This window comes from Bos mutus, chromosome 19 (genome assembly GCF_027580195.1).
Source record: "Bos mutus isolate GX-2022 chromosome 19, NWIPB_WYAK_1.1, whole genome shotgun sequence".
Classification (NCBI taxonomy): Eukaryota; Metazoa; Chordata; class Mammalia; order Artiodactyla; family Bovidae; genus Bos; species Bos mutus.
The window spans coordinates 29,157,371-29,184,178 of record NC_091635.1 but is presented as its reverse complement, the minus strand read 5'-3'; the positions used below and the strand labels follow the sequence as shown (position 1 = coordinate 29,184,178).

The 26,808-nt window shown below is 53.2% G+C and overlaps 2 protein-coding genes across 6 annotated transcripts in view; one reads left to right on the top strand and one right to left on the bottom strand.

The window, feature by feature from the left end:
• Nucleotides 1-3,205, top strand: part of STAT3 (signal transducer and activator of transcription 3) — a 75,720-nt gene extending 72,515 nt beyond the window's left edge. For all 4 annotated transcript variants that reach the window (XM_070389857.1, XM_005899205.2, XM_005899206.2 and 1 more), the window contains exon 24: nt 1,241-3,205. Coding sequence is in view for 2 of the 4 variants with exons in the window: in XM_005899205.2 (XP_005899267.2) it covers nt 1,241-1,296 (56 nt within the window). In the remaining 2 variants the exon portion in view is untranslated. The remainder of the gene's footprint in view (nt 1-1,240) is intronic.
• A 1,338-nt stretch (nt 3,206-4,543) lies between these two features.
• On the bottom strand, nt 4,544-25,644 carry LOC102282927 (signal transducer and activator of transcription 5A). Of its 2 annotated transcripts, none has more exons than XM_070389852.1 (19): nt 25,507-25,644; nt 24,530-24,667; nt 24,049-24,205; nt 22,871-22,960; nt 19,697-19,871; nt 14,339-14,469; nt 13,956-14,107; nt 13,355-13,510; nt 12,770-12,949; nt 11,224-11,311; nt 10,994-11,116; nt 10,353-10,445; nt 9,699-9,905; nt 8,893-8,987; nt 8,678-8,808; nt 8,103-8,258; nt 7,305-7,356; nt 6,912-7,019; nt 4,544-5,873 (listed from the first exon to the last, which is right to left on the bottom strand). In XM_070389852.1, exons 2-19 carry the CDS (start codon nt 24,655-24,657, stop codon nt 5,711-5,713), a joined length of 2,385 nt encoding a protein of 794 aa, XP_070245953.1. In that variant the 5' UTR covers nt 24,658-24,667; nt 25,507-25,644; the 3' UTR covers nt 4,544-5,710. The 2 variants fall into 2 exon arrangements, 1 of the variants encoding a protein (XP_070245953.1); XR_011468001.1 differs by having other exon boundaries at nt 5,734-5,873; nt 6,834-7,019.
• Between the last annotated feature and the right edge of the window lie 1,164 nt (nt 25,645-26,808).

Genomic DNA, 26,808 nt, shown 5'->3' with positions numbered 1-26,808 from the left:
CTCCCATGTATAGAACCAACCAAGGGGCACCCAAATGGGCAGAAGGAGTTCTCGAGCAGCACTTTCCTATAGAAATGCACTCCCCGTGCCAGTGTAAATTTTCTAGGAGCCAGGTTAAAAATCAGTGAAAAGGAACAGGTGAGGTTAATTTTACAAATGTATTTTCTTTAGCCCAACAAATCCGAAACAGTAGCATTTCTGTGTATTAGAAAAATAGGAATGTACGACATCCCTGGTGGTCAGGGGTTAGGACTCTGAGCTTCCAGTGCGGGGAGCCTGGGTTCGACCGCTGGTCAGGGAACTAAGATCCCGCAAGCCAGTTGGCTCCCATAATATTAAAAAACAAAAAAAACCAGTATGTATATTATGATTAAAACATTAAAAGTATACAGATACAACTACCATGTGACCCAGCAATCCCCCTGCTGGACACGTACCCTGCTGCTGCTGCTGTTGCTAAGTCGCTTTAGTCATGTCTGACTCTGTGTGACCCCATAGACGGCAGCCCACCAGGCTCCGCCGTCCCTGGGATTCTCCAGGCAAGAACACTGGAGTGGGTTGCCACTGCCTTCCCGCATATACCCTGAGAAAACCATAATTGAAAAAGACACATGTACCCCAGTGTTTGTAGCAGCACTGTTTACAATAGCCAGGACATGGAAGCAACCTAGATGTCCGTAAGCATTTGAATAGATAAAGAAGTTGTGGTGTGTACATAGGTACATACATATATATGTGTATGCAGTGGACTCACCCATAAAAAGAACTCATCTGAGTCAATTCTAGTGAGGTAGATAAATCTAGAGCCTGTTATACAGAGTGAAGAAAGTCAGAGAAAAACAAGTTTCGTATATTACCATGAACATAATTTCATATACATGGAATCTAGAAAAACAGTACTAAAGAGGGCTCCAGACTCAGTTCCCTGTGCCCATACAACAGCTGCCCACCGGCTATCTAGATAGTAAAGGATGTACTAATGAACCTATTTGCAGGGCAGACATACATCCTTTACTACAGCCTAGAGGGGTGGGTGCCCTTTCAGAAGGCAAGACCCCATAGGGAGGAGAGAGAATGTGAATTCTCTACCCCTTCTTGATGACTGAGGGGCAGGGGCAGGAGACTGGATGGCAGTGGTGGTCTGAGCCCCGTGCCCCAGAAAGCTAGGGCTGTGTGCCCTGCCTGCTGTGGGGCCCAGGCAATTGAACTGGCTCTCCCCGTGTGTGTCCCCTTCTTCCAGAGTCCCTCACGTTCGACATGGAGCTGACCTCGGAGTGCGCTACCTCCCCCATGTGAGGAGCCGAGGACGGAGGCTGCAGAGAGATGATGGATGCGCCAACCCATGTCCCACCAGCCCTTACACAGCCTAAGCCCAGATCAACTCAGCTCCCAGCTTTGCGGTTCCAGATTTTTTTTTTTTCATCTCTCACTTTAGCTATCTCTGAGCAATCTGGGCACTTTTTTAAAATAGAGAAATGAATGAATGTGGGTGATATGCTTTTATCTACATGCAAATAAGAATACACGCTCCACAACTGTGATCAGGGGATGTGGAAGGGGCGGCGAGAGGGAGAAAGAGGAAACATCTTTTTGCCCTCCTCCCCCGCCCCCCGGCCCCCTTTCTCAGCAGCTTGTTGTCGTTGTGAGTCAAGTGCCTCCTGGTGCCAGCTGCATCCTTCTGCCTATTCTGTAAGCTGATGCCATGGGCAGCCTCTCGCCTCATCCTCCCGGCACCACACTTTCAACCTTGCTAACGTCCAGATAGATGCTAGGACTTTCAAAGCCCCTAGGTTTCTTTTTAATCTTCAGTAATTTTTTTTAAGGGCAAAAGACACTGACTGTATTGGCATAGCTTCCTCTGTATTTAAGAAAACTCAGTTAATTTCCTCCTTGGTGCTTCAGGTATTCAGCTTTCTTCAGGCCGATAATTTATATAACCCCTGACATGAATTTTAGATCCAACCCTTAAAAGATATCTTCTGAAGATGCCTTTGGTTTGAAATAGGAAGGTTGAAGGAGACCCTAAATATTTTAGGATTTTTTTTTAATAAAGTTTTTATCTCCCCCTTTAGCATGTTGGCCTGTTTGTAGATAAGGCTGGGCAGAGGGGCATTTACAACCTGATCTCTCTTTCTCCCTGGGCTTCTCCTGTTGCCAAGCTTGGGTGGGTGTCTTAGAAGGGACAGGACAATTCTTCCTTTTCCCATCGACCTGAGCCCCTCTGCTGGGTGGGCTCCTTCCAGTGTCTAAAGGTCCCTTGTCCTGTTTGCTTTACGCACCTGGTCTTGGGACCTTTTCAGATAAGAGGGAGACACAGGTTGAACACGAGTCAGACTACAGACCCCCAGTCGAGGGTCTAGTTGAGCTCAGGGAATACAGTTCTTATCCCAGTTCCTTGGAGATTTCCTGCTGCACCTGTAATCATTTCACTCTGTCAAGCCAGGGGCAAAGGCTTAGTGATAAGCTCGGGGTCTGTCTGTTGTGTGAGGGAATGTACACTCCCACCTCCCCCCAGCACTGGTGACTGTCTCCCCCCTGTAGGGGCCCCACAATTAGGCAGAACAACTGCATGTACTGTGCATCTCGGAACATAGGTAGCATGTGGGATGGTCTCTGATACGGGGCCTCTCAGACCCAGAAGCACGGCTAGATTGGGTCGGCTACAGCCATCTTGTCTCAGTTGACCAGAGTTTCTAGGGATGCTTTGCGTTACACCCAAATTCGCCAATTTTTGAAGGGGATAAGACCTCTCCAAGACAAACAGGGGTTGACAGGTAATGCAGAGAGATTCCCTTCCAACTCTCTAGATGGAAATAAGCTTAACATGAGGGACCTGGGGCAAGAATCCTGGCTTTGCTGGAGCAGAAATCGTAAAATCCGTGGCTCTTAGGTCGTATGAGTATCTGGTTTTAACCCTGATATTAGCAAAAGCCCTGAGAGGAGCTGAGACCCTCCCTTAAAGAACCTGCCTGCATTCTCTCTGCCAGCCCCCTGTCTAGCCAAGGGATTCCCAAGGATGCCTAACCTACCCACAGGGTGGTTTGTGAGATGCTGTCCTGGCCACTGCATTCAAATTCCAATGTATACTTACTTAATAGTGTAAAAATTTATATTATTATGTTGTGGGTTTTTTTTTTTTTTTTTTTTTTAGTATATTGCTGTATCTACTTTAACTTTCAGAAATAAAAGTTATAACCCTCCCATAGCATGGCAGTTCTGTGTCTGGCTGGGGGCTGGGTTGGGAGGGGAGTCCCTCTTCCCCTGCTTCAGTTCTGAGGGGCCTCATAGGCTGAGCCTGGGTCTTGCAAGATGGTGGCTACCCCATTCCTGGGCTGGTGGTCTTAGCTTCTCATGCTGGAGCTGATGGGGCCCACCTCTGGAGCACGGAGCATCTACCCTGCACCCCATCTTACATTAGCCACCAGCCTCCAGCTCAGGGGTACCTGGAGGAGCCAGGGGTACTACTCCTGGTGCACAAAGGCTGCAGAGTGAGGCCTCCTGTCTCCCCCTTCCTACCTCCCTCCTCTCCGCGACCTCCCTCCCTTCCGGGGCCTTCACAAGTCGCGGTGTCCTGTCTGGGGTCAGATAAGCCACCTCAGGGGGTTGAGGGGCAGACACTCCCAACCCCTAGGCCTCTTCCACAGTTGGTTCCATTATCACTTTCTCTTCAGTTCGCTCCATGGGGACGATCGTCAACACTCAACGGGCCTCGGCTACGGGCCCCGGGCCGTGGGCGGTGATAACTCACAGACCGAGGCGCCCACTGGCCTGGCTCCCCCGCCCCGGCGCCGAGCACCATGGAGACGAGCGGGTGCGGGAGATACGCGCCGCCTGCCCGGGTAGAGATGCGGCTGCAGATTAGATGTGATCCGGGCTCCGTGGCTGCCTCCCCTCCCGCCCACCCGCGCTGGGCTCCTGGGCCTCTCCGGGTGGGCTGCGAGCCCCTCTTCCCTTGCTTTGAGCCCCGAAGAAACCCTGTCGTAGGCCCTTGCTCCCCCGCCCCCAGGCCCTGGCAACAGTCCCTGGACTCTCGGTGCCAATGGGTCCAAATGGGGAGACCGTCCCAGCCTCAAAAATCAACCGCTTGAAAACGCAGTGGCAGTGGAATGGTGCCACCTGCTGGTCTCTGGAAAGGGACCCGGGGAGAAGGGACTGCGGGGAGGCTCCTGCAGCGCTCCCCGCTCTCCATGTCCATCCAGCGGGGTTGCCAGCCGGGTTGAGAATGGTGGGCGCTGGCCTTCAGCTGCCACCCTCCAGACTGCTTATAGCAGCAGCTGATAAGGGCAAGAGGCGGGGACCAGAGTTCTCCCCTGCTCCCGCTCCCAGTAATTGTTGTCCTGGCTTTCCCCAAGACAAGTTCTTTAGTCTTCGGAGAGGCACTGCAAGTATTGGGGTGGGGAAGAGGGGTGGAGTGTGGCGCCCTTAAAAACCACAGAAAAGGGAGCAGACTGCAGGTTACCGCACCAGCTATGCAGGAGGAAAGGAACAAGAGAACTCCAGCTGTCCCCATGACCCAGGAGCCTTACCAGCAAATTTACGAAAAAAAAAAATATTTTATTCAAAAACTGTTTACACAAATGTGTAGCCTATGTACAAAGTACAAAAGAATCCTGCTTCTTGTCCCCACCTTCCTTGAGAGATGTTTCAACTTGGGACCCCTTCCAGAACTCCGGCTGTCAGCTGCCCTGGGGCTGCCTGTGGGCGGCAGCTTCGGCGGGAGGGGCCTTCTCAGACCACAGTCAGTTATGCAACCGCGAAGAGGCCCTATTCCAAGTTCCCCCTCCCAGCAGAGTGGACCGCCATCAGCTTTTACCCCTCCCTCCTCCAGACTCCACGGGCGCACAGCAAGTCGCTGGGGCTGCCTCTTGCTGCAGGTTTTTTCCAGGAGAGGGGATCAACCCTGCGCCCTGGACCTCTCTCCCCCTCCCCCAACTTCTTCCATAGTGAGCAAGGTTGGAGACAGAGGCAAGGAAAGGCTGGGGCCAGATGGAGGGAATGGGATTGGGGTCGGGGGAATGAAGAGCAGGAATGTGGGCAGCAGCATTATACACATGAAGCCGGACCCCCCTAGCTGGGGGCCAAGAGGCCAGGGAACTCCAGGCCCGAGGCAAAAGACCCCTTTCTGCTGTGTTTAGGGACATAACCACAGCCTAGACAAGCTCTCAGTTCACAAAAACTCTGGAGTCCCTATTCAGGAGATAAAGTATAAAATATCACTCATCACCTCCCTCCTGAGGGGAAGAAGCAAAAGACCAACACTGTACCAGAGCAGATCCACGCACACAACTGAGAGGCGAAGCTGCTAGCTAACTCAGGAATAAAACTTGAGCTTAGAGAAATTACCTGTCTCCTTTCCCTTCGCAAATAATTCCATTCAAACAGCTGCTGAGCAGACTAAGGCTCTGGCAGGAATAGGTCTGCCTGCCTGGCGTACCTGTGACCACAGAAGCGGCTTGGTCTCTCTCCACAGACAGACCCATTGAGCTCTTGGAATGCCTTCATCTGAAGAAGAACAAGGCAGCCACACACCTAAGACTGCGGAGGCGAGGTGGGCACACCTCATACACAAACGCGCGCACATCTACATGTGTACATGGGCTGCCTGCAAAGGCATCAGTATGCACAGAGATACAAATACAAAATCACAATGAATAGGACCCTGCACACTGGGGATTGTTTCCACAGAGGAGTGCAGTGTTCGAACAAACATTCAGGACAGCGAGCCTCTGCCGGGGGTAAAGAGACCAGTGGGCGGGGGGAGAGAGGGCTCCAGACTGTCCATTGGGCGGCGGAGGAGTTCTTCCACGTGCCGGGCCACATCCATGGTCTCGTCCAGGTCGAATTCTCCATCCTGGTCGAGCACCGGGTCAGGGCTGGGAGGGGGAGAGGGGTATCAGAGGGAGCTGGCCTGCCGCAGAGCCCCAGGCTCCTGGGGGACAGCGCCCAGCCTGATCCCTGTTCAGTCTCATGGGAACAGGACCTGCTCTGGCTAGATGCCCGCACCACCAAGCTGAATCAGTCAGTCACTAGTTTGTCGGAAGACACCCGGTTCTAGTCTCATCACTCACAAGCTCACTGAGGGATCTCAGGGAATTCATTTCCCCTGTCCCTGCCCTCCTCTGTAAAAACAGGTGGTTGGGTGAAGGAGCTCTGCCCATGAGATCTCAGGCACCAGACACTGAGCACCTATGAAGGCCTGGGCCTTTCAACCACGTTATGCCAATCCCCACAGCCACTGAGGAAGAAACTGAGGCTCAACCATGTTAGGAAGCTTGTTCAGAGCCACCTGGTAGGCAGGTGGAGTCAGGACTGGAATTCCAGTTTTGTGACTCCCAAGCCTGTGGTCATCCCATGGCAGTAGGCCACCCTTGGCTGGAAAGAGAATGAATCTTCTTCTCTGGGAACTTCAGAGAGGAGAGACATGTCCTGTTCCAACACAACTCCTAAGAACCACCACCACCCAGAGATACTCTGTATCAAGCCATTACAACAGCCTTACCTGGGCTAAATGCGTTACCTGCAGTCTCTTGCTTGAGCCTGACCCCAGTCCCATGTGGTAGGTACTCTTGCCTCCATTTTACAGATAAGGAAACTGAGCATCAGAGAGGCTCCATAATTTCCCCAAGGTCACACAGCTACTCAGCACCAGAGCAAGGGTCCTGCTATTTCACAATGCTCTGTGCTCCTGGTTGGCTGATCTCATCCACCCTGCACCTGGGCATATACCCAAGCCCACCTGGCCTGGGTGGTCTCAGACGGAGAGGAGCTCTGGTGTCCTTGCCCATTAGCCCTCTGGGTTCCTCCCCCCGGAGCTGCATGAGAACACAACCTACTTCTGTGGGTACATGGAGCTGCATGAGAACACAACCTACTTCTGTGGGTACATGGAGCTGCATGAGAACACAACCTACTTCTGTGGGTACATGTTATAGTGAGGCTGGGGGCACACGGCTGGGGAAGGAGCCTGGTCCATGTAGGTGGCGTTGCTTCCAGCAGAGTCTGCAGAGGCGCTCACAAACCTGTGGGAGGAAGCGGAGCCTCAGCGGGGAGGGGCTCGGGGGCACCTTCGTGTCTTTCTCAGGTGTGGAAGGACAACTGGCCCCTGAGCCTAGGGCTCCGGTGCAGGGGCGGGGCCCTGGGTACCCGCCCCTTGTGACCACGCCCAGTTCCCCTCCCCAGGGCTGGGCCAAGTTGGGTGGGGGAGGGAATAGGAGGGGAGGCGGTGGGGGGTGAGGAGAGCCAGGTGGAGCCGCGGGGAGGAGAAAAGAGGCAGCAGGAGACCAGCGCTGGGCCCGGACACTCACTCAGGGACCACTTGCTTGATCTGTGGCTTCACGTATCCGTCCACTGCTTTAGCTGCCGAGGGTGGGGGGGTGGGGATGGTGATGAGAACCAAAGTCACTGAGAGCTCCCAGGGGAGTAGACACCGCCCTACGCAGTCGGCCCCCCCTCCCCCCACTCCCCACAATGCCACGGGGCTCATCAGGGATAAGATTTCCCACAGACCCATTGAACACCTGCTGACAGTCACCAGGTGACCCCCCAGACCTCTGGTTTCAGTCTCATCCCATGTCCCGCTTCCTTTCCTGGCCCTTGGCTTCCTCTCTCCCCGTCCCCACCCCTGCCAAGGAAACAGAGTCCACACCGAGGAACAAACCCAACCAAAGGAGTGGGGCCAGGTTGAAGAGAAAAAAACCTGTCCATTTTGCTTCCTACCCTCAACTGTGAGGGCAGGTTTGAGGGTGGAGAGGGGTGAGAGCAGTTGATTAAGATGGAAGCCGTGCATTATCTGTGGGTCTGCGTGATCCTGCTCCTCCCCCTACACTGCAGCCGCCTCCTCCTCCAAGGGCGCAGAAGGGAGTCCACTCAGTGTTTGCTTTGCAGGGAAGAAAGCTAGGTCGGGGTTTCCGCTTCATGGGCCTGTTGCTTGTTCACAAAACCTAGGATGGCCCTGGGTGCACGGAGCCCTGAAATCCCCTCTGCGTGCCTTGTGCCATCCCACGGACCAGCCCTCACAGGGGAAATGGCCCCTGGGCTCTTCCTGGGGTGTACCCGCTGCTTAGCCCCGGGAGTGTGTTGGGAGGAGTGTTGGGCAGACGCACCAAGCACAGGAGTGTAGTACTTGGAGAAGACCTCATCCTTGGGCCGGTCGGGAAACACGTAGATGAGATAGTTCAGGTCCCCCAACCTGTCGGCCAGGGATCGGATGGAGAAATCCCGCGTGGTGAATGGCTTCAGATTCCACAGGTTACGGTCAGCTGTGAAAAGGCCAAGCTCATTTTCACAACCCACTGCCCACAGGAGGATTGGAGCTGTAGGGCTGGGGGCCAGGCTTGTGGAGACATCCAGGTAAAAGCCTGCACTGCTACCCCACCCCTGTTCTCAGCACAGGGCAAGGAAGTGACCATGGGCGAGCAGATACCAACAAGTCTGGGTCAGGACAAAGAAGGACTCGCTCAGCAGTTCTGGAGGCTGTGGGGGGTAGTGATGTTAGGTTCTCCCAAGAGGAAACCAATAGAGACTGGGTATTTGAACAACACTCCACCCACCCTCCAAGCTCAGTTCCCATCCTTCCCACTGGACCCCTTCTAAGGATACAGGCCTGATGGAGAATGGGAATGAGGAAACGAGAAACAGAGCCACTGGGGCGGGAGTGTGGGCAATGCAGGGAACTCACGAGAGTCAAACTTCCAGGCGATGGTGATGCCCCCAATTTCTGAGTCGCTGAAGCGCAACAAGAAGGTACCGTCGGGCTTGTTGATGAGCAGGTCATGGGCCTGTTGCTTGTTCACAAAACCTAGGATGGCCCTGGGTGCATGGAGCACACAGAGTCACTGCTGGGCCACCAGCCACTGTCCCCTGAGCCCCGACCTCCCACCCGCCGTGCCTCACCCGTCATTCCAATGGGGCTTGTGATGTTTCTTCAGCACCTCCATGACCCCGTCGAACCACTGCCAGAAGGTGTAGTTCCAGCCGGGCAAGTTCTCCTGAGGGTGCCCGGGAAAGCCCAGGTTAGGGCTTGTGTCCCCATCATCTCAGGTGGTCCAGGGAACACTTGGTGCCCCTGTGTCCTCACCCAGTGCCTGTGTGCCAAGTCGCTTCAATCGTGTCCAGCTCTTTGTGACCTTATGGACTATAGCCCACCAGCCTCCGGTCCATGAGATTTTCCAGGCAAGAATAGTGGAGTGGGTTGCCATGCCCTCCTCCAGGGGATCTTCCTAACCCAGGGATCGAACCCACGTCTCTTTTATCTCCTGCATTGGCAGGCAGGTTCTTTACCACTAGCGCTACCTGGGAAGCCCATCCTCTCAGACACAGGGATCTGGGACAATCCCATGGAGGGGGTCAAAGGTGCAAGAAACTGTCCAAGCTGGATGAGACCTCCAAAGTCATTCCTGCCCAACCCCTTCATTCTACAGATGGGAAAAGTGCGATGCAGAGAACGGAAGGGGCCTGGCAAATGAGGTAACATGTTGAGGACCAGAGCCCGGGGACCCTGACTTCCAGCTCTGGGTTCTTTCCAAAGTCTTGCCTCGGGTCTCATGGCTGTCTCCACTCCTTGGGGCACCAGCCCCCATCTCTCCTGGTTGTAGGAGAGGGGTCTGGGGGTGGAGGGGGCCCATGGACCAGGTGCCTGTCTGTGAGGTGGGGAGGGGTAGAGACAGTCCCAGGCAGGCAGCAGGCAATGCGTCCCTTACCCGGTTGAACTGGGACCAGGACACGGACATGCCGTTGTAGTCCTCGAGATGGCTGCTGCTGCTGTTGAACAGCTTCTGCGCCAGGAACACCAGGTTCTCCTTGGTCAGGCCCCGGTTGCTCTGCACCTCGGCCTTGAATTTCATGTTGAGCGCCTCGCACAGCTGCGGCCACAAGACTTTGTCGGGCACCGCAAACGGCACCCTGCCCTGAGAGGGAGAGAAGAAAAGGGAAAAGATTGAGGTAATAGGAGATATTTACACACACACACACACACACACACACAGATACCAAGAGGCAGAGGGGAGTGAGAAAGATCCAGGAAAGGAGACAAAAGCACAATGGAAAGAAACGGGGGGCAGGAGCAGAGGGACGGGTATATGGGGTAGAGACCCAGAACGGAGCCCTGGGAGCAGAGATCAGGGGCCAGATTCCAAGCACCAAGCTCACAGACCTAGGAAACCCCAGTCCCGTGACCTGGAGCCCAGACAGAGCTGAGGTCGTGCTGAGGGCAGGGCGCTCACACCAGCTGCCCCCTGACCACTGGTTTGGCCCAAGGGTGGGAGAAGACCACTCAGCAGGAGCCCTGGGGTTGGGGCTGGCCCTGGGAACCTCTGAGGGGCTGGGGCTGAGGTGGGGGTCCCACGGGGACTCACCGGCTCAGCAAAGGCATTGTCCCACAGCACCGTGGCAGTAGCATTGTGGTCCTGGCTGCCATGAACGATGACAACCACGGGAAGGGACAGGGTCTACGGGAATCCAGGGAATGAGGGATGAGGGCCTATGACCCTGGTCTTGCCCTCCACTTGGGGGAGGCACCTGACCGCCATTCCTCAAGCCCCTTCCAGCAAAACCAAAGCAGAAATAAACAAAAAACACAGCCCATTTCTTTTTGGCCATTGCCTCAATCCTGAGGGTGGGTGCCAGATTGCTGTCTGTGCTCAGTCACTCAGTCGTGTCCTACTCTTTGGGACCCCATGAACTCTAGCCCGCCAGGCTCCTCTGTCCATGGTGATTCTCCAGGTAAGAATACTGGAGTGGGTTAACTCACAGGGGATCTTCCCAACCTAGGGATCAAACCCAGGTCTCCCACATTGCAGGTGGATTCTTTGCCATCTGAGCCACCAGGGAAGCCCAGGTGCCAGATTACAATCTAGCAAATAAGCACCAGCAGAGTGAAATTAGGTTTTCTGAGAGCATCATGGGGTAACTGGACTGAGCGTATGCAAGGATTCCAGTCTCTGGCTTTCCCAAGTCAGCTGGGTGGCCTGCAGGGGACAGGGGAGCCAGGCCTCACCTTCACCTGGAACACAAGCTCATTGCTGCCAACACTGAATTGAGACTCAAACAGGACCGTGAACTTCTCTTCCGTCACAGACTCTGCACCTCGCCGGTCAGCTCGCTTGATCCTCTTGAGGGACTGCAGGGCGGGAGATCAAAAGGGGACGAGGAGAACGCGGCAGGTTATGAGGACTCAGGACTCAGCTCTGGACAGACCTCCCAGCTCGGGCCGGGCCCTGTCCTCACCATGTTTCTGAAGTGGGCGCTGAGGGTGCCTGTGGCCTGGTGATACTCCATCACACAGCAGTTGTTCAGGATCTCCCCGCTGCACTCACTGCCAAGCAGAGGGGAACCCGTCTCCGCTGGGCCCAGGCCCAGAGCACTGTCCTGTATGCACCCTGGGCCCCAGCTTCTCCAGAAGGCCCCACAGCAGCCCCTGACCCCTCCCCTAAGAGCGTTCCTCTGGGCTGTCTTTCCTCATCAACCTGAGAGCATCCGAGCAAAGCCCCAAGGGTGGGGCCAATGTTAAAGTTCCTTGGGCGTCAAGATTGACGTGGGGGCCTTTGGCAGCTTCTAGCCCACTTGACATAAAAATCATGACCTCAGCCTAACAAGATCCATGCCATCAACCCCTGCCCTGGCCTCACTGGGATCCCCTCCCCTCATTCAGAACAAGCAAGCCCACAGTATCTTGTCTGTTTGCTGAACACACAAGCTCAGTGCTGCCTGGGGACTTCTGTACTTGCCTTCCTGTTACATTCTTTTTAAGTAATGCATTTTGCACTTTACTATTTTTTAAATTTTTTAAAAAGTTCTGGCTGTACCCCGAGGCATATGGGACCTTAGTTTCCCAACCGGGGATCTAACCCATACCCCCTGTATTGGAAGGTGGAGTCTTAACCAGTGGACCACCAGGCAAATCCCCCTGTTGCATTCTTGACTTTCTCATTCAGGTCTCCACTCAAATAGATGCTCAGAAAGGCCCTCCTTGGCCATCCATGTGCTGTTGCAACATCTATCCAGGCGCTGTGATATTGCTTGGCTTTAATTTTCTGTCTAGACTCTATTGCCTTCTGACGCTGCCTGATTTTTAAGAGTATATGACTGTCTTGTTCCCAGCCCAAAGGCAGGCTCTAAGGGAGTGAGAACTATTCGTCATCTTCGTCATCCTAGCCCCAGAGCACACAGTGGGCCTCAGTACTCAGGACCCAGTCTCTCCCCTCACTCATTCCCGCCCTCCTTCACTCACTCCCACACCCTTCACGGGTGGCCTGGCCTAATCCCAGGACCTCACCCCGGGTTCTCCATCCACCACGCCCTTTGTCTGCTCCTCCTCCAGACAGGCCCGTGTTCTCTCTGCCCGAACGTCTGCCCTCTCCACGCCCGTTCACCATCTCCTAGTCACCCCGCAGCCTTGAAACTAGCTGTCATTCTGTCCCACCCCCTCCATGACCCACTTTCACGGTGCCCCAGTCGTCTCTCTTGTCACATGCCAGCAAGTAATCAATTCTCACGTCTGCTGCCTGCTAGCCTAAAGGTTGGGCCGTGATGGAGCCAAGTTTGGTGTGGATCCCAGCACTGTGCCAGTGCTCAGCACAGATCCTGGGACACCCTAATAGTGAAGTCCTTGATTTGCTCTGTGTGCGAGGAGTACCCCCAGACAGACAGAGTCATCTGTCATTGCAATGCGAGACAAAGAGTGGGAGGCCCCATGTGTCCTCATCACCTGGGACCCCAGCTACAGAGCAGAGGCTGAGCTGGGGGAGGGCAGATGAAGGAGCGGGCAGCGTACTTGCGGGTGTTCTCGTTCTTGAGCAGTGACTTGGCCTGCTGCTCGCTGATGATGGTGGCCTTCACCTGGGGGGGGTTCATGTGCACGTTCAGCTTCCCGCCCACCAGCAGGCGCACGGTGGCCGCGAACTTGGTCTGGGTCTTCAGGACCTGAGGGGGCTGCTTCTCGATGATGAAGGTGCTGCGGAGACACAAGGGACAGGAGACACTTCAGGGGACAGGACTCTGGCCCCACCTTCCACGTGGGGAGGCTGCCTTGCACCAGGCTGAGCAGGTGAAGGGAGGGTTTGCGGACAGTCCACCCTCCCTGGGGCCACTGTGAGTCAGGGGAGCTGGCGGGAAGGGAGGCAGTGAAAGGAACTCAGCAGCTGAAAGGAGTTGCAGGAGACAAATGCCCGTGTAGTGTCCACGAGAAATACTGGGCGAGGTCGACAGCAAGAGGCCATAGCAACAGGGGATGGAGAGGGATGGGAGGAGGGTGTGAGGCAGAAACTGAAGGATTTAAGCCAGAGCTCCCCATCTGCAAAGACCCTGCTGCCCCCCACCCAGGGCAACCAGATGGGAGCGGGGCGTGGCCAGGAGTCACCTGGTCACCAGGGCTGAGATGATGTCAGTGATGGTGGCGTTGACCTCAGCCAGCATCTCCTCCACGGGGCCGGGGATGGGCAGCTGCTGGCAGAGGTGCTCGGCTCTGCGGATCTGCTGCCGGTTCTGCCAGATGATCTCCGCCAACTTCTCACACCTGAACCCGAGCCCCAGGGCCCAAGGGAAGGACACGGGCTTCACCCCCGTCCTCCAGGCCAGAAGCTGGCAGGCGCCCAGGCGGGGACAAGGCCCACACCCAGCTCCACCCCCAGGAAGGCCTGGCGCCCGAGCCACCTCGCCTGTGCACTGGGCACAGCAGAGATGCCCTGCCTTCCAAAAAAACCAGAGAAACACCCAGGAGGAGCGACACTGACTGGGGTCCAACCAGCCTGAGTGCCACTTTGCCACCTGGCCCCACCCCAGCATCCTCCCAGGGGAGGGGGCACAGAAAGGGACACCAGCGTCAGCATCAAACACACCACTGGTGGGATAAGACCCATGCCCAGACAGAGGGAGCCAGCTGCTCATGTAGACGTGGGCGCAAACAGCAGCTGGCAGCACCACTCTGCTGCCTGCCCCTCCCCGCCCCCCACCCCTGGTACCAGGACTGTAGCACATCCAGGCTGCCCTCGGGGGGCCCTCCGTTCCCCGCCAGCTGCTGCCGCCGCTTCCACTGGATCAGCTCGTCATCCAGGATGATGGTCTGCTGCTTCCGCAGCAGCTGCAGGGTCTTCTGGTGCTTCTCGGCCAGCTCCTGAGGGTCGGGCGGTGGCTCAGCCGGCCCTTCTGGGCTCTCAGAACAGCCCTGCAGGGCCTCCTCCTCCCAGACCGACTCTCCCCCTCAGGCCCCATGGGGAAGAAGGCCAGGGCCTCCTGCTCTGCTGGGTCCCGCTCTCCTCCTGGCTCTCTGCCTCCCTCAGGGTCCCCAGGACAGCTCAGGGTGTCACCGCCCCTGCGGGAGGGGAGGGACGCTGAGTCCACTCACCACGCGGTACTGCTGCAGCGTCTGGGCCTCGCGCTGCAGCCAGGCCTCCAGGGACACCTGCTTCTGCTGGAGGGCCGTCTCCCGGCTCAGTCGCTCCTGGGGGTTCAGCTGGGCCAGCTGGGCAAACTGAGCTGGAGGAGGGGACAGGACACCACAACCATGACCTCCCTGGTCCAGCCAGGAGCCCATCTGTTCTGGAGGCAAGACCCTCGAGGGGACATGTCTGACCAGCGGCCAGTCAGGTTCCACAGCAACGGGGCCCGTAGATGAGAAGACTCTGGCCCCTGTGGCCCGACTCTGAGCTCCTCTCAGGGAGTGGGGAGATGGAAGCCTGGGGGACAGCTGAGGAGAAGCCTGCCCTGGCCAACCCCCTACTTAGCCTGCCTCACCCAATGCATGGTCTGGCTTGGAGCCACCATGTCTGGTCTGAAGTGAACCCTGCCATTCACCAGGTGGTGAACTTGGGCAAGTCACCCCACTCTCCTATGCCTCAGTTTTCCCATCTGTAAAAGGGGAGCATCATGAGGCATCTACCTCAGTGGCTGCTGCTAAGTGATGAGACAGAAAATGCTCAGGAAGCTGCCCGGCACCATTGGCCCCAGAGGGAAGTCAGTTATGGTTAATGGGTTACATGAGTGGATGAAAGGCAGATGGAGCAGCTCTCAGCCCCAACCTCATGGGCACAGCCTCATGAGAAGCCTCTGGTCCGTGGGCTTTGTCCTGACTACCAGGCTTGGCAGCCTCTCCTCAGGGAAGGGGGTTTTCTTCAGGTGGTGAAGGTCCCTAACATGCTTAACCAGGTTGGTCACTGTGAGCTCAGCTAACCAACCGGAAATGAGACACAGAGAGAGTTGGGGCCACTGGGGACACAAAAGCAGTGAGATTCTCTCAGGAGAGAGAGGCAATTTCTCTCCACACCAGCTCTCAGGCCGCTCATCAATGGCAGGAATATGTAACCAGGCCTCACTGACTCCCTCTGCAAACAACCTGTGATGAAATACTTAAGACACAGGAAGTAGAGAGGATGATACAAGAAACACCTGTGTATCAAGAAGCCGCTTAAGAAATCAGGCACTTCCATGGTGAAGCACCCGTACCCCTCCCCTGCTGGTAACCCCATCCCTCCCTCCACAGGTAACCACTGTCCCCAGTGCTGGCATCTGACCCTCGCCAATGGCCTTTCTGAACATCCCAGGGACCTCACTGGGGCTGAGTCTAGAAGACGTGAGCGTCAGTCAGCAAGTCTTGGTCAAGCTCCTTGCAGGCCTCTGAGGGCCATGTCACATGGCCAAGACCCGGTCCTATGGACACACAGGGCTGGGACAGACTAAAGCAACTCTATTCAAGAGAACTTAGAAATATGGCTCCATTCTGACTGCAGGGGACTGAGCAGGCAAGGAATGGAGCAGAACGATCTGGACAGCCACTCGGAATCCTGTCACCCACAGGGAGACAGTGATAATCCCAACACTGGGACCTGGCTTCCTTATGCAAGTGACCCACTTAAGTCTCTCCTGGCAAATTGCAGAAGCTTCTGGGAAGGACGCCAGGAGACGTGAGGCAATTGTCTGCTCCACTGGAGGGAGCTGAGACTGCCCTCACACAAACAGATCAGTCATCTGTGTTTCTGATGGGTGCACCTGATAAATGAGACTGAACTGACATTGCATGATGGGGACAAACCCAACCTCACAAGTAGCAAACAGAAAACCCAAGAATAGGATCATCCATTCTGTCAGCCAGTCAATGGCCTTGGGTAGAAATAAGAGCCTGAATCTCCTATTCCCTAATCTTGGAAAAGGGCTGTCTTTTCTTTCACGTTAATCTGGGATGGATTCAGATGTAATGAAGACCTGCTTGAATCATCCCCCGCACTTTTATTCAATGCCTGCTAAGTCTCAGGCAATGCGTTAATCTCAAGATACAGAAAACACCCATAGGGTAGGGTAGGAGGAAAGCTTAAATGGTTAATGTTAAAGCAGCATCTTTAAAAATTTAAAGAATTAAAAGGAAGAACAGAGGAACAAAAAACCAAAAAGGGACAAAACAAAATAAATATTAAAATGTGGACCTCAGTAGACGGGTATTTAACATTACATTAAATATTAATAAACTGAACACCTCAATTAAAAGCAAAGATTTTCAGAATAAATACAAAAAGACTCAATTATGTGCTGTCTACATTTCAAATTTTAAAAAGCATGAATAAAAAACTGGAACTAGAACTGCCATATGACCCAGCAATCCCACTGCTGGGCATACACACCTAGGAAATCAGAATTGAAAGAGACACGTGTACCCCATTGTTCATCGCAGCACTGTTTATAATAGCCAGGACATGGAAGCAACCTAGATGTCCATCAGCAGATGAATGGATAAGAAAGCTGTGGTACATATACACAATGGAATATTACTCAGCTGTTAAAAAGAATGCATTTGAATCAGTTCTAATAAGGTGAATGAAACTGGAGCCTATTATACAGAGTGAAGTAAGTCAGAATGAAAAACACCAATACAGTATACTAATGAATTTAGAAAGATGGTAATGATGACCCTATATGCGAGACAGCAAAAGAGACACAGATGTATAGAACAGTCTTTTGGACTCTGTGGGAGAAGGCGAGGGTGGGATGATTTGAGAGAATAGCATTGAAACACCTATATTATCATATGTGAAACAGATCGCCAGTCCAGGTTTGATGCATGAGACAGGATGCTCAGAGCTGGTGCACTGGGATGACCCTGAGGGATGGGATGGGGAAGGAGGTGGGAGGGGGGTTCAGGATGGGGAACACATGTATACCCATGGCTGATTCATGTCAATGTATGGCAAAAACCACTACAATACTGTAAAGTAATTAGCCTCCAATTAAAATAAATAAATTAATTTAAAAATAAAAAATAAATAAAAAGCATGAAAAAATACATTGTGTTAATACAGAATAAAAGGCTGGAGGCATTATATTTGACCCCAGACAAAGAGGGATACCAGAGATCAAGAAAGCTATTCCATAATTATTAAGGGGTCAATCAATCAGAAAGACATACTAATTATAAATAACTATAAACATATATGCTTCCCTGGTGGCTCAGACAGTAAAGAATCTGCCTGCAATGTGGGAGACCTGGGTTCGATCTGATCTGGTCCAGCATCTGGGAAGATCCCCAGGAGGAGGGCCTAGCAACCTACTCCAGTATTCTTGCCTGGAGAATCCCCACAGACAGAGGAGCCTGGCAGACTACAGATCATGAGGTCACAAAGAATTGGAGATGACTGGGAGACTAAAAGTGAAAGTGAGTGAGCTCGCTCAGTCGTGTCCGACTCTGTGCGACCCCATGGACTGTAGCCTACCAGGCTGCTCCATCCATGGGATTCTCCAGGCAAGAATACTGGAGTGGGGTGCCATTTCCTTCTCCAGGGGATCTCCCTGACCCAGGGAATCGACTGAGCGACTAAGCATGGCATAAATGTATATGCATCAAATAATAAAGCTTCAAAAAACATAAAGGAAATATCTACATAAGTAATCGGAGAATTACACAATACAGTAGATCTTGCTACCTCTCTATCTATAGGAGCAATTAGGCAAAAATAAATCAATAAAGACATGTATCAGTGGTTCCTAAAGTGTGAGCCAGGGACCCCTGAAGGTTTCCTAAAACCCTTATAGGAGGTCCACAAAGCCAGAACTATTTTCATAAAATCGTGACTTTATTATTATTTTTTTAATCATAAGACTTTATTTGCCTTTTTTTCTTTTATTCACTTATAAGTATACAGCAGAGTTTTCTAGAGGCTATAAGATATGTGATATTACAACAGATTGAAAGCCAGATCCAGCTATCTCCGACTAAGCCTAACATTAAAAATATTTGTAAAAATGTAAAAAACAATGCCACTCTACTCACTAAATTATGTTTGGAAAATATAGATGTTATTGGTTTCTCAGTTTGTTTGTTTTTTTACTTCATTATGTTAGCATTATATACAATGTTAAATACATTAACATTATTGAATTTATTATTGCTACTTTTAAATGAAACAACTTCAGAACATACATTCTTTTCAAGACCACAAAATACATTCATCAAGATAGAGCACACGCCGGGGCACAGAACAAGTCTTCATAAATTTAAGAGAGGAGATCATATGCATATGTTCTCTGACAACAATAGACCTCAGCCACGAAATGAAATCAATAATGGTATGACATCTAGAAAAAACTCAAATATTTGGAAATTAAACAATATACGTCTAAATAGTGTATGGGTAAAATAAACAGAAGAGAAATTAGAAAATATTTCAAATTGAATGATAATGGTATACAGCATATCCAAGATGATGAGATGCAGCTGAAGCATTAATGAGAGGGAAATCAGTAGCTCTGAATATATACATTAGAAAAAAGAAGGGTCTAAAATCAATGACCTGAGGTTCTACCTTAAGAAGTCAGAAAAATAAGAACAAGGAAAAGGTGGCTTCCTGTTCTCACTTAGATGGGGGTGATACAGCTCTGGGGTCAATTTGAAGTGGAGGAAGATGAGTCATGTTTCAAGGCTCTTCAAAGTGTACCGTAAGGACACTTAGTGGGGTTAATTCCTTCTGGGTTAATTTTTCCCCCACACCCTAATCATGGCAGCTACTAGAAAATTATAGACCTGGGAGACAGCAGAGTTTTCCACTGTCGCATCCTCCTCCCATCTTTACCTCCTATTAGTGAAGCTCAAGAAGGGGCATTCCTGGGGTTCCACCTCTCCCCAGCCTGGTTCAACCAGGGGACTCCCAACCTAGGTTTTCCCTCTGATTGGGGAACACTGTCCACATTCATTCATTCTTTCACCGAGATACAAAATACTGGTTAATAAAATATAGGGATTTTATGAATATCTCTAGTTAACATCCAGTTCTGCAACTTACAAGAAGCCCAGGCCAAATTGCATGTTCTCTTTGAACATCAGTTTTATTATTTGCAAAACAGGAATAAAGAATACTGAAGTGGGGAGCCATTCCCTTCTCCAGGGAATCTTCCTGACCCAGGAACCGAACCTGGGTCTCCTGCATTGCAGGCAGATTCTTTACTATCTGAGCCACCAGGGAAACCCCACTTAATTCTTAGGGCTATGGTAAAAGTTGTGTTGAATAACACAGTCGTATTGAGTAAAGGTTGTATTGAATAAGGGTTTAGCCTGGAGCCTGGCCCACAGCAGGGGCTCCATCACTGGAGCCGTTACTTGTCCCAAGCTTTGGGTAAGGCTCTGGGGAGACAGACATGGACCCAGCCCCAACCCTGCAGGAGTTCACAAAGTGGTCTCACTCTGGTCCTCCAGACATGCACTGCCCTCCCACACCAGGCTCACCCTGGATCCTCAGGCTCTCCTGATACTGGATGATGAAATACTCTTGAGTCTGCTGCAGCTTCTTCAGCTCATTCTCTGTGTCCTGCGTGACCAGTCGCAGTTCCTCAAATGTCTGGTTGATCTGAAGGTGTTTCTGGGACATGGCATCAACCAGGATCCCAGCAGAAGAACTACCCTGGAGACATATCAGGGGAGGGTGCAGGCAGCAGTGAGCTGGGCAGTGAGGATGGGAGAAAAACCTCAGGCCTTGGGGAACACCAATACTACAGACCCCAGACACCAAATCTAGAATAAGAAGGAAGGGTACTTTGAGTCAGAAGAAGAGTCATTTGCCAAAATAGGGGTGTAGGGGGTAAAGGATGAGAAATAGGTGACCTGGCAGACTCTGGTAGAAACTTCTGTTGCAGTTCTGACCTCCATCTGAGTACCCCACACAAGGTCCATTTGAGTTCTCTCTGGAGAGACTAGAACCCAACCTATCCCAGGAGTTACCTGAGTTTTCCTACTAAGGATGATGGCCCCTCATTTCAGTCATTCACTGACCCCATGCCATGATGCTAGATGCTGGGGACATGATGGGGAACAAAGCCATGTGAACATATGTTCTGTGTCCTCACTAAGACCTCAGGACTGAGGGAAGAGTGTGAACTGCTCGTGGGTGGAGTCCTGAAGACCCCCAAATGAAGGTACAAGGAGGCATCAACAAAGGCTTTGTGGATCCAGCCATTCAGCTAATCTGGTTGGATCTATTCCTTCAACCAAGTGCTGTTCTTGTTTTTATTTTACTTACTTATTTTGGGCTGTGCTGGGTCTTTGTTACTGCTCACGGGCTGGCTACTCTCTAGCTGTGGTGCTCATTGCAGTGGCTTCTCTTGTTGCAGAGCACAGGCTCTAGAGCTCAATAGTTGTGTCCCACGGGCTTAGGTGCACCATGGCATTTGGAATCTTCCGGCACCAGGAATTGAACCCATGTCCCCGCCATGGGCAGGCAGATTCTTAAGCACTGGGCTCCCAGGGCAGTCCTCAACCAAATTTTTAGGGCCTCTCCAGTAAACTGCTCTCAGAATAAAACCCAAACTCCCTTCACAGCCTCCACGGCCCTAGCCAGGAGCCTCTGCCTACCCCACCCCCAGCTCCCTTGTTGCTAAACCACACTGGCCACTTTCTGTTCCTTGGATACGCAGGGAGTTCCTGCCTCAGGGCCTTTGCATGTTTTGTTCCATTACCCTGGAACATTCTGGCACTAAATCCTCCTGAGGCTGGCACTTCCACTGGCACCTTTTCAGAGTGACCTCTTCTGAAGAGTTACATTAAAATAGGACTGCCCTACTGAACGTGTCATGTTCCTGCATGTTCTTTCTTGTCTGCCTCTCTGCACTAGAAAGTGAGCTCCCTAAGGACCAAGACTTTGTCCCATTTGGTGCACAACAAAATCCTCAAGGCCCAGAACGTCAGAGGTGTCCAAGAACAGCTTGATGACTGGAGGACTATTTTTCCCCCAAACATAACAGCACCTGCCTTGTAGGCAGGTATTTCTTAACTGGAACCGGACTCATTCCTACGTTTACAGATAGCTCTGTAATTGCACCAAGTCAAGAATTGTACCAGTTAACCCTCTGTGACCTGGCTTCTGCCCAGTCGGCTCCCTTCTTCCCAGTATCACTAAACACTTAAAATTCTTCAAATGTCATAAGATGGCTTGTGCCTTCCTGCCCTCATATATACTGTTGCTATTTATTTATTTTGCATTTTCTTTATTTCTATTTTTGGCTGCACCTTGTGGTATGTGGTATCTTAATTCCCCGACCAGGGATCAAACCCATGCCTCCTGCAGTGGAAGGTGGGGCCTTAACCACTGGACCACCAGGGAAATCCTACTGCTGCTATTTTTCACTAGAAAACTCATTCCACCTTCTTCCTCCCTCTTTCCTCATTACAGTCAGGCATCTTTTTCCTCTGGACACCCTCCCCCCTACTGGCCAGCCTGCCCCAATCTGAGTTGGGTCCTTTTTCCATATAGGCTGACTTAGCACTCAGCAGAGTCCTAAAGAATCTATCACAGCCCGAATCCCTTTTAGGTGGAAGCCAGGACTTTATCTGTTTCTCCCATCCTAGTCCAGTGTCAGACGCACAGCAGGACCTCGATAAATGTTTACTGAATGACCTCTCAAATTCTTGATATCAGTGTCCACCACAAGTAAATAATAACTATGACTTCACTTCAGGCATTATTCTGTGGTCATTACCTAAGGGATATCATTTAATGAAATTCATTTTGCTTTACTGCGGATAATGTACCATTTGCACCACTGTCCAAGCATATGTCCGAGATCTTTATGATTTCAGAACCTGGGGAATAGGTCCCTGCTCTGCCTCCCTGGGCCTTGCTTGTCTGAGCTTGCCCAGGTTAATTCTTCTGACACAGACCTCCATTTCTCCTCATAGACCCCGCCAGAGGATATTTCTTCTTTTGCCCCGGCCTCATTTATTCAATGACAAATCTTTTCCCTAGTGATTTGTAATGCCATCTCTGACATAGATTGAGTTTCCAGATGTGTATATGTTTTTAGGGCTTCCTCTTCTTCATTTGTATATATCTGTTCTTTGCTCTGGGCTTCCCAGGTGGCTCAGTGGTAAAGAATCCACCTGCCAAGGCAGGGGACACAAGAGATGTGGGTTTGATCTCTGGGTTGGGAAGATCCCCTGGAGTAGAAAATGGCAACCTGCTCCAGTATTCTTGCCTGGAAAATTCCACAGACAGAGGAGCTTGGCAGGCTACAGTCCCCAGGGCTGCAGAGAGTCAGACACGACTGAACGATTAAACACACAGCACACATCCTTTGCCCACATGGTATCTCATTTAATCCTCGAAATAGCCCTATAGAGTAGATACTGTGACTGCCCTCATTTATAATAGGAAAAAATCGGAGGCTCAGAGAGGTGAAGTAACTTGCTCAAGTCGCACAGCTAGTAAATAGAGCCAGGGAGTGGGGGCTCTGTGTGTGTGCGGGGTCAATCTAAACCTGCATGTAATATGGCCTCTCACACTTGCCTGTGTATTTTATTTCTTTGGTGCTCTCTCTTGCCAGTATTTATAAAACAGAGCTGTGTCTGGAGAGGAGAGCAGGTGAAAGGACTTCTCAAAATCTTTCCCCAAACCCATGGGACACTCACATTGTTGGCTTCTCGGACCAGCCTCTGTTCATTGTACAGAATATGGCGAATGCAGCGCACCAGCTCCATGGGGCAGCGGTCGTACGTGTTCTGAAAGAATCCAACAGTGGCTACCAAAGGCCACCCTCTGCTCCCACCATGCCCACTGCAGTGCCACCCACTCCTTCCTCTCCTCCAGCCTATGCCTCAGCTTCCACTCGGAAGCCTCAGGAACTGCCACCAGAACCTCTATCTCTCCTTGACTTGATTTCCCCTCCCAGATCTTCATATTCGGTTCACACTGCATTAGAAAGCCACAGGTTACAAAGTACTTCCAATCTGCCATCTCCTTTGACTTGTGCATCATAGAAACCCTATAACACAAGCAGAAACCATTATCCTCATTTCACAGATGAGAATACTGATGCTCAGAGAGATTGAGTACTTGTCCAAAGGCAAACAAGTGAGTGAGCAGATGACTCAAGACTCGGGGCATCTAATGCCAAGGTCAAGGTACTTTCCATTATAGTCCTGGCCCTGGGTTCCTATTTTACTTCCCTTCCCACACCCCCCACAGCCCAGGTTTCTTCTGTTTCCTGCCTCCTTTGGGATGGACTTTTTATTTCCTTGGCACCCTGCTGCTTGTATTCAAGAAGGCTCTCTAAAACTTCAAGTGAGTTCCAATAAATGCTCATCTATGATTACCATCCACATCCCTTTCCTATTTCCACAAAAATTTCCTCTTTCCCCTTTACTCCTTCCTCCCACACCCTCACCTTACATTAAACCCTTAATTCAAGGCTCCAGGACAACGCTGCTCCTCTCGCTCGCCACTTGCCCCAAGAGAGCTGTCTGGTTGCCCCATCCCCTCCTTTCTAGAATCTGTCGGTGTTCGTTTCTCTCACAACAGAATTTTGACTCAGGCTACTCCCATCCCTTCTGCCTGATCTACCCAGAAAGTGCTTTCACCCATCCCCCTTCTCTTGGGGACAAACATGCCCCGTCTCTTACTTTGTCATAGGCTAAGGGAATCTGACAGGTCTGATTTAGAAAGAGGGGGTGGGGGAAATTGAAGCACAGATAAGCTCAGGGTCATACAGTGAGTCAGTGGCCAAACCAGGAAAAAACCCAGGGGTTCTGGTGCTGGAAAGAGAAGGCCGACACTGTTTCCCTGCAGACGGCTTGCAGCTCACGCCCACCTGGAGCTGCGTGGCATAGTGCCCCAGCTTGATCTTCAGAAGGAACCCGTCTTCCCCGACTTGGTGCTCTGCCTTCTTCTGCAACTCCTGCACCAGGCCCTCCAGGAGCTGGGTGGCCTGGGCCCGGTCCTGGGGATTGTCCAGGTCGATGGCATCCCTTAGCGCAAGGCAGGAGAGAGAAACCTGCTATGGTGCCTCCTCGGATGAGGAGGTCAGGTACCAGGAAGGACGGGAAAATCCCAGGCTCCTGCCCACAAGACTTGCTCCCTGCAGCTCCACAGGCATCAGAATCTAGAAACATCCCCTCTCCCCTCCCAGACTCCCATTTCCCTGTTCCCCTTTCCCTGGGACACCACCCCTTCCACACAGTGAGGGACAGCCAGGATCAGAATCTCCCCAAACCACCAAGAGGAGACGTAAAGGCCAAGGGGCCTTGATGGTTAGCGACCAGCAGGGCAAGGCGCCGGGCAGGGGCACCTACCACGGCTGGCTCTCAATCCACTGTGCCAAGTAATGCCGGACCTCGATGGGGAAGTGCTGCCCGTATAGCACCTGCATCTGGCGCAGGGCATCTCCCTGCAGCTGCTGGGCCTGGATCCAGCCCGCCATGTCCGTTCACCTAGGGCGAGCAGAGCGCTGAGGAGGTGCCTTCTCGTCACAGGCGTGGACTGGGCCTGCCCCTGGCCCTGCCGTGCCCACCCATCCCTGGACCGCGGTCAGGCCAGGCCCCTCCCCTCCCACAGACACGCTTTCCTGTGCGGGAAGAAAGACGGTGAGGAGGGGAAGGCCGTCCTTCCCTCCAGCGAGGAACCCGCTGAGGCTTGGGGAGGGGCTCCCGAAAGTCAGGTGCCCTCCCCTTCTTCCTCTCCCCTCGCCCCACCGGGGCTTCCCGGGGTGGGGGTGGGGGGAACAGCTAGAAACTGAAAGAGAAACTTGATGGCGGAGGCCCTCGGGCCCTCTGGGGAGGACTGCAAACACCCCCTACCCTGCTTCGAACCCCGAGTCTCAGTTTCTGGGAACGCGGGGATATTCCAGCCCAAAGCTAGGGCAAGGCCACCGAAGGTTTCCCCTGGACGGCTCGGCCACCGCTGGCACGTGGCTGGGGTGTTTAGGAGGGAGGGCTGGGGAGACAAGACACTCCCTCTCTCGGGCTGCGCCCCCCGCACCTCGCTGTGCCCCGACGTCTCCCACTGTCCAGTCCGACAGCGCCCCCTGCCCACCGAGGGCGAGGACGGCGCCCACCCTCGGCCTCCTCCCTCCATCCGCGTCCCGCGTCCCTAGTCCACGCGGCGCCGAAACTCCCCCTGGGTTCCAGGGACCGTCCCCAGCGCCCCTCCGTCTGTCGGGCTCCGGGGCCTGCGGGGCGAGGACCTGGGCGGCAGCAGCAGCAGCAGCAGCAGCAGCAGGGTGCCCCCTCTGGGCGCGCGTCGCCGGGGGCGCGCTGCCGGGGCCACCCACCTGGTCGTGCCGGGCGGTCCGGCGACTGGGCCGGCGCTCGCTCCCGGCCGGGGCTCCTGGCGGCGGCGGCGGCGGCGGCTGTTACTACAGGAAGGAGCCGAGAGCAGCGATTTCCTCCTCAAAGGTCAGCTGCCTCTGACAGACCATACACAGCGCGCGAGCTCTCGCCAACACCCCTCCCAGCCTCGGTCGCTCTCTCCCCGCCTCCGCCCTCGGTGGCTGGCTCCCCGGCGAGAGCACGGCTGCGAGGCGGGGCGGCGCCAAGCGCAGGGGGCTGCTCCGACGGCGGGGTCCCCCGGGAGTCCCAGCCGGCCCTCGCCGGCGACCCCGCGGAGCTGCCGCAGACCGTGCTGGGCAAGAGGGGCGGGAGTGGCTGGAGGATGGGAGTGGGAGGGCTGGGAAATCCCGGGCTCTGGAAATCCCAGCGCGGGGCCTCAGTTTTCTCATCTGTCAAAAGGGAGGAGGAAAGGGTTGGAGCAGCTGGAGATGCGGGCGTTTGTCATCTTCTGAGCCTCTAGATTTAAGAAGTCTAACGTGTGTGTGTGTGTGCGCGCGCACGCGTGTGGGTTGGGGACACAGCTTTTGTGATCTCAGAGGCAAAGCCGTATTGAGGGGAAGGCCTGGGGATTCCAGAGATTGCCAGCTCACCTAGAGGCCCCCCTGCCCTGCCCCTCCTTCCACGACTTTTCTGTGCACTCCCCTGCGCAGCAGAAACAGGAAAGAACCTTGGCAGTCAAATGTTTCAAGCCCTGGAAATTTTGCAGATGAGAAATGGAGTCCAGAGGGGTGAGGGGGCCTTGCCTAGGGTCCCACAGTGGGCAGAGGGCCAAGTCGGCAAACCATGGTCCATACAGGATCCTACCTGTCCATTCACCCCCAACCCAGTCACATCCGAGGCTGGTCCTATCTTCAGAAAGTCCAGGGAGAGGTGACGCGAATGCTCACAAGCTCACCACTGCCTACAGGCCTTGCCGGAATAGGCAGCACCTTCTCCAAGCCTTGCCTGGGTCACAGCCCCCTCCCCAAGAGCCCCCTGGGGGAGTTGGGCAAGGCTGCCCTGGAAGTCTTCCATTCCCTTTCCCCAGCTTCCCTCTCCTCTGGGGCCTCCCCTCTGCCTGGCAGCTGGTATTGGCAGCACCAAGGGAGGGGCCCTTCTGGCTGCCCACTCACAGCTGGCTGGGCCAAGACCTGCTATCCTGGGGGCAATCATTCTCCTCTCCCTCCCTCCCTAATTCCTTCTTGGATTTGCCCTTTTATCTCCATTCCCTCCCACACCCCCACACCCCATCTTCTTACCACTCA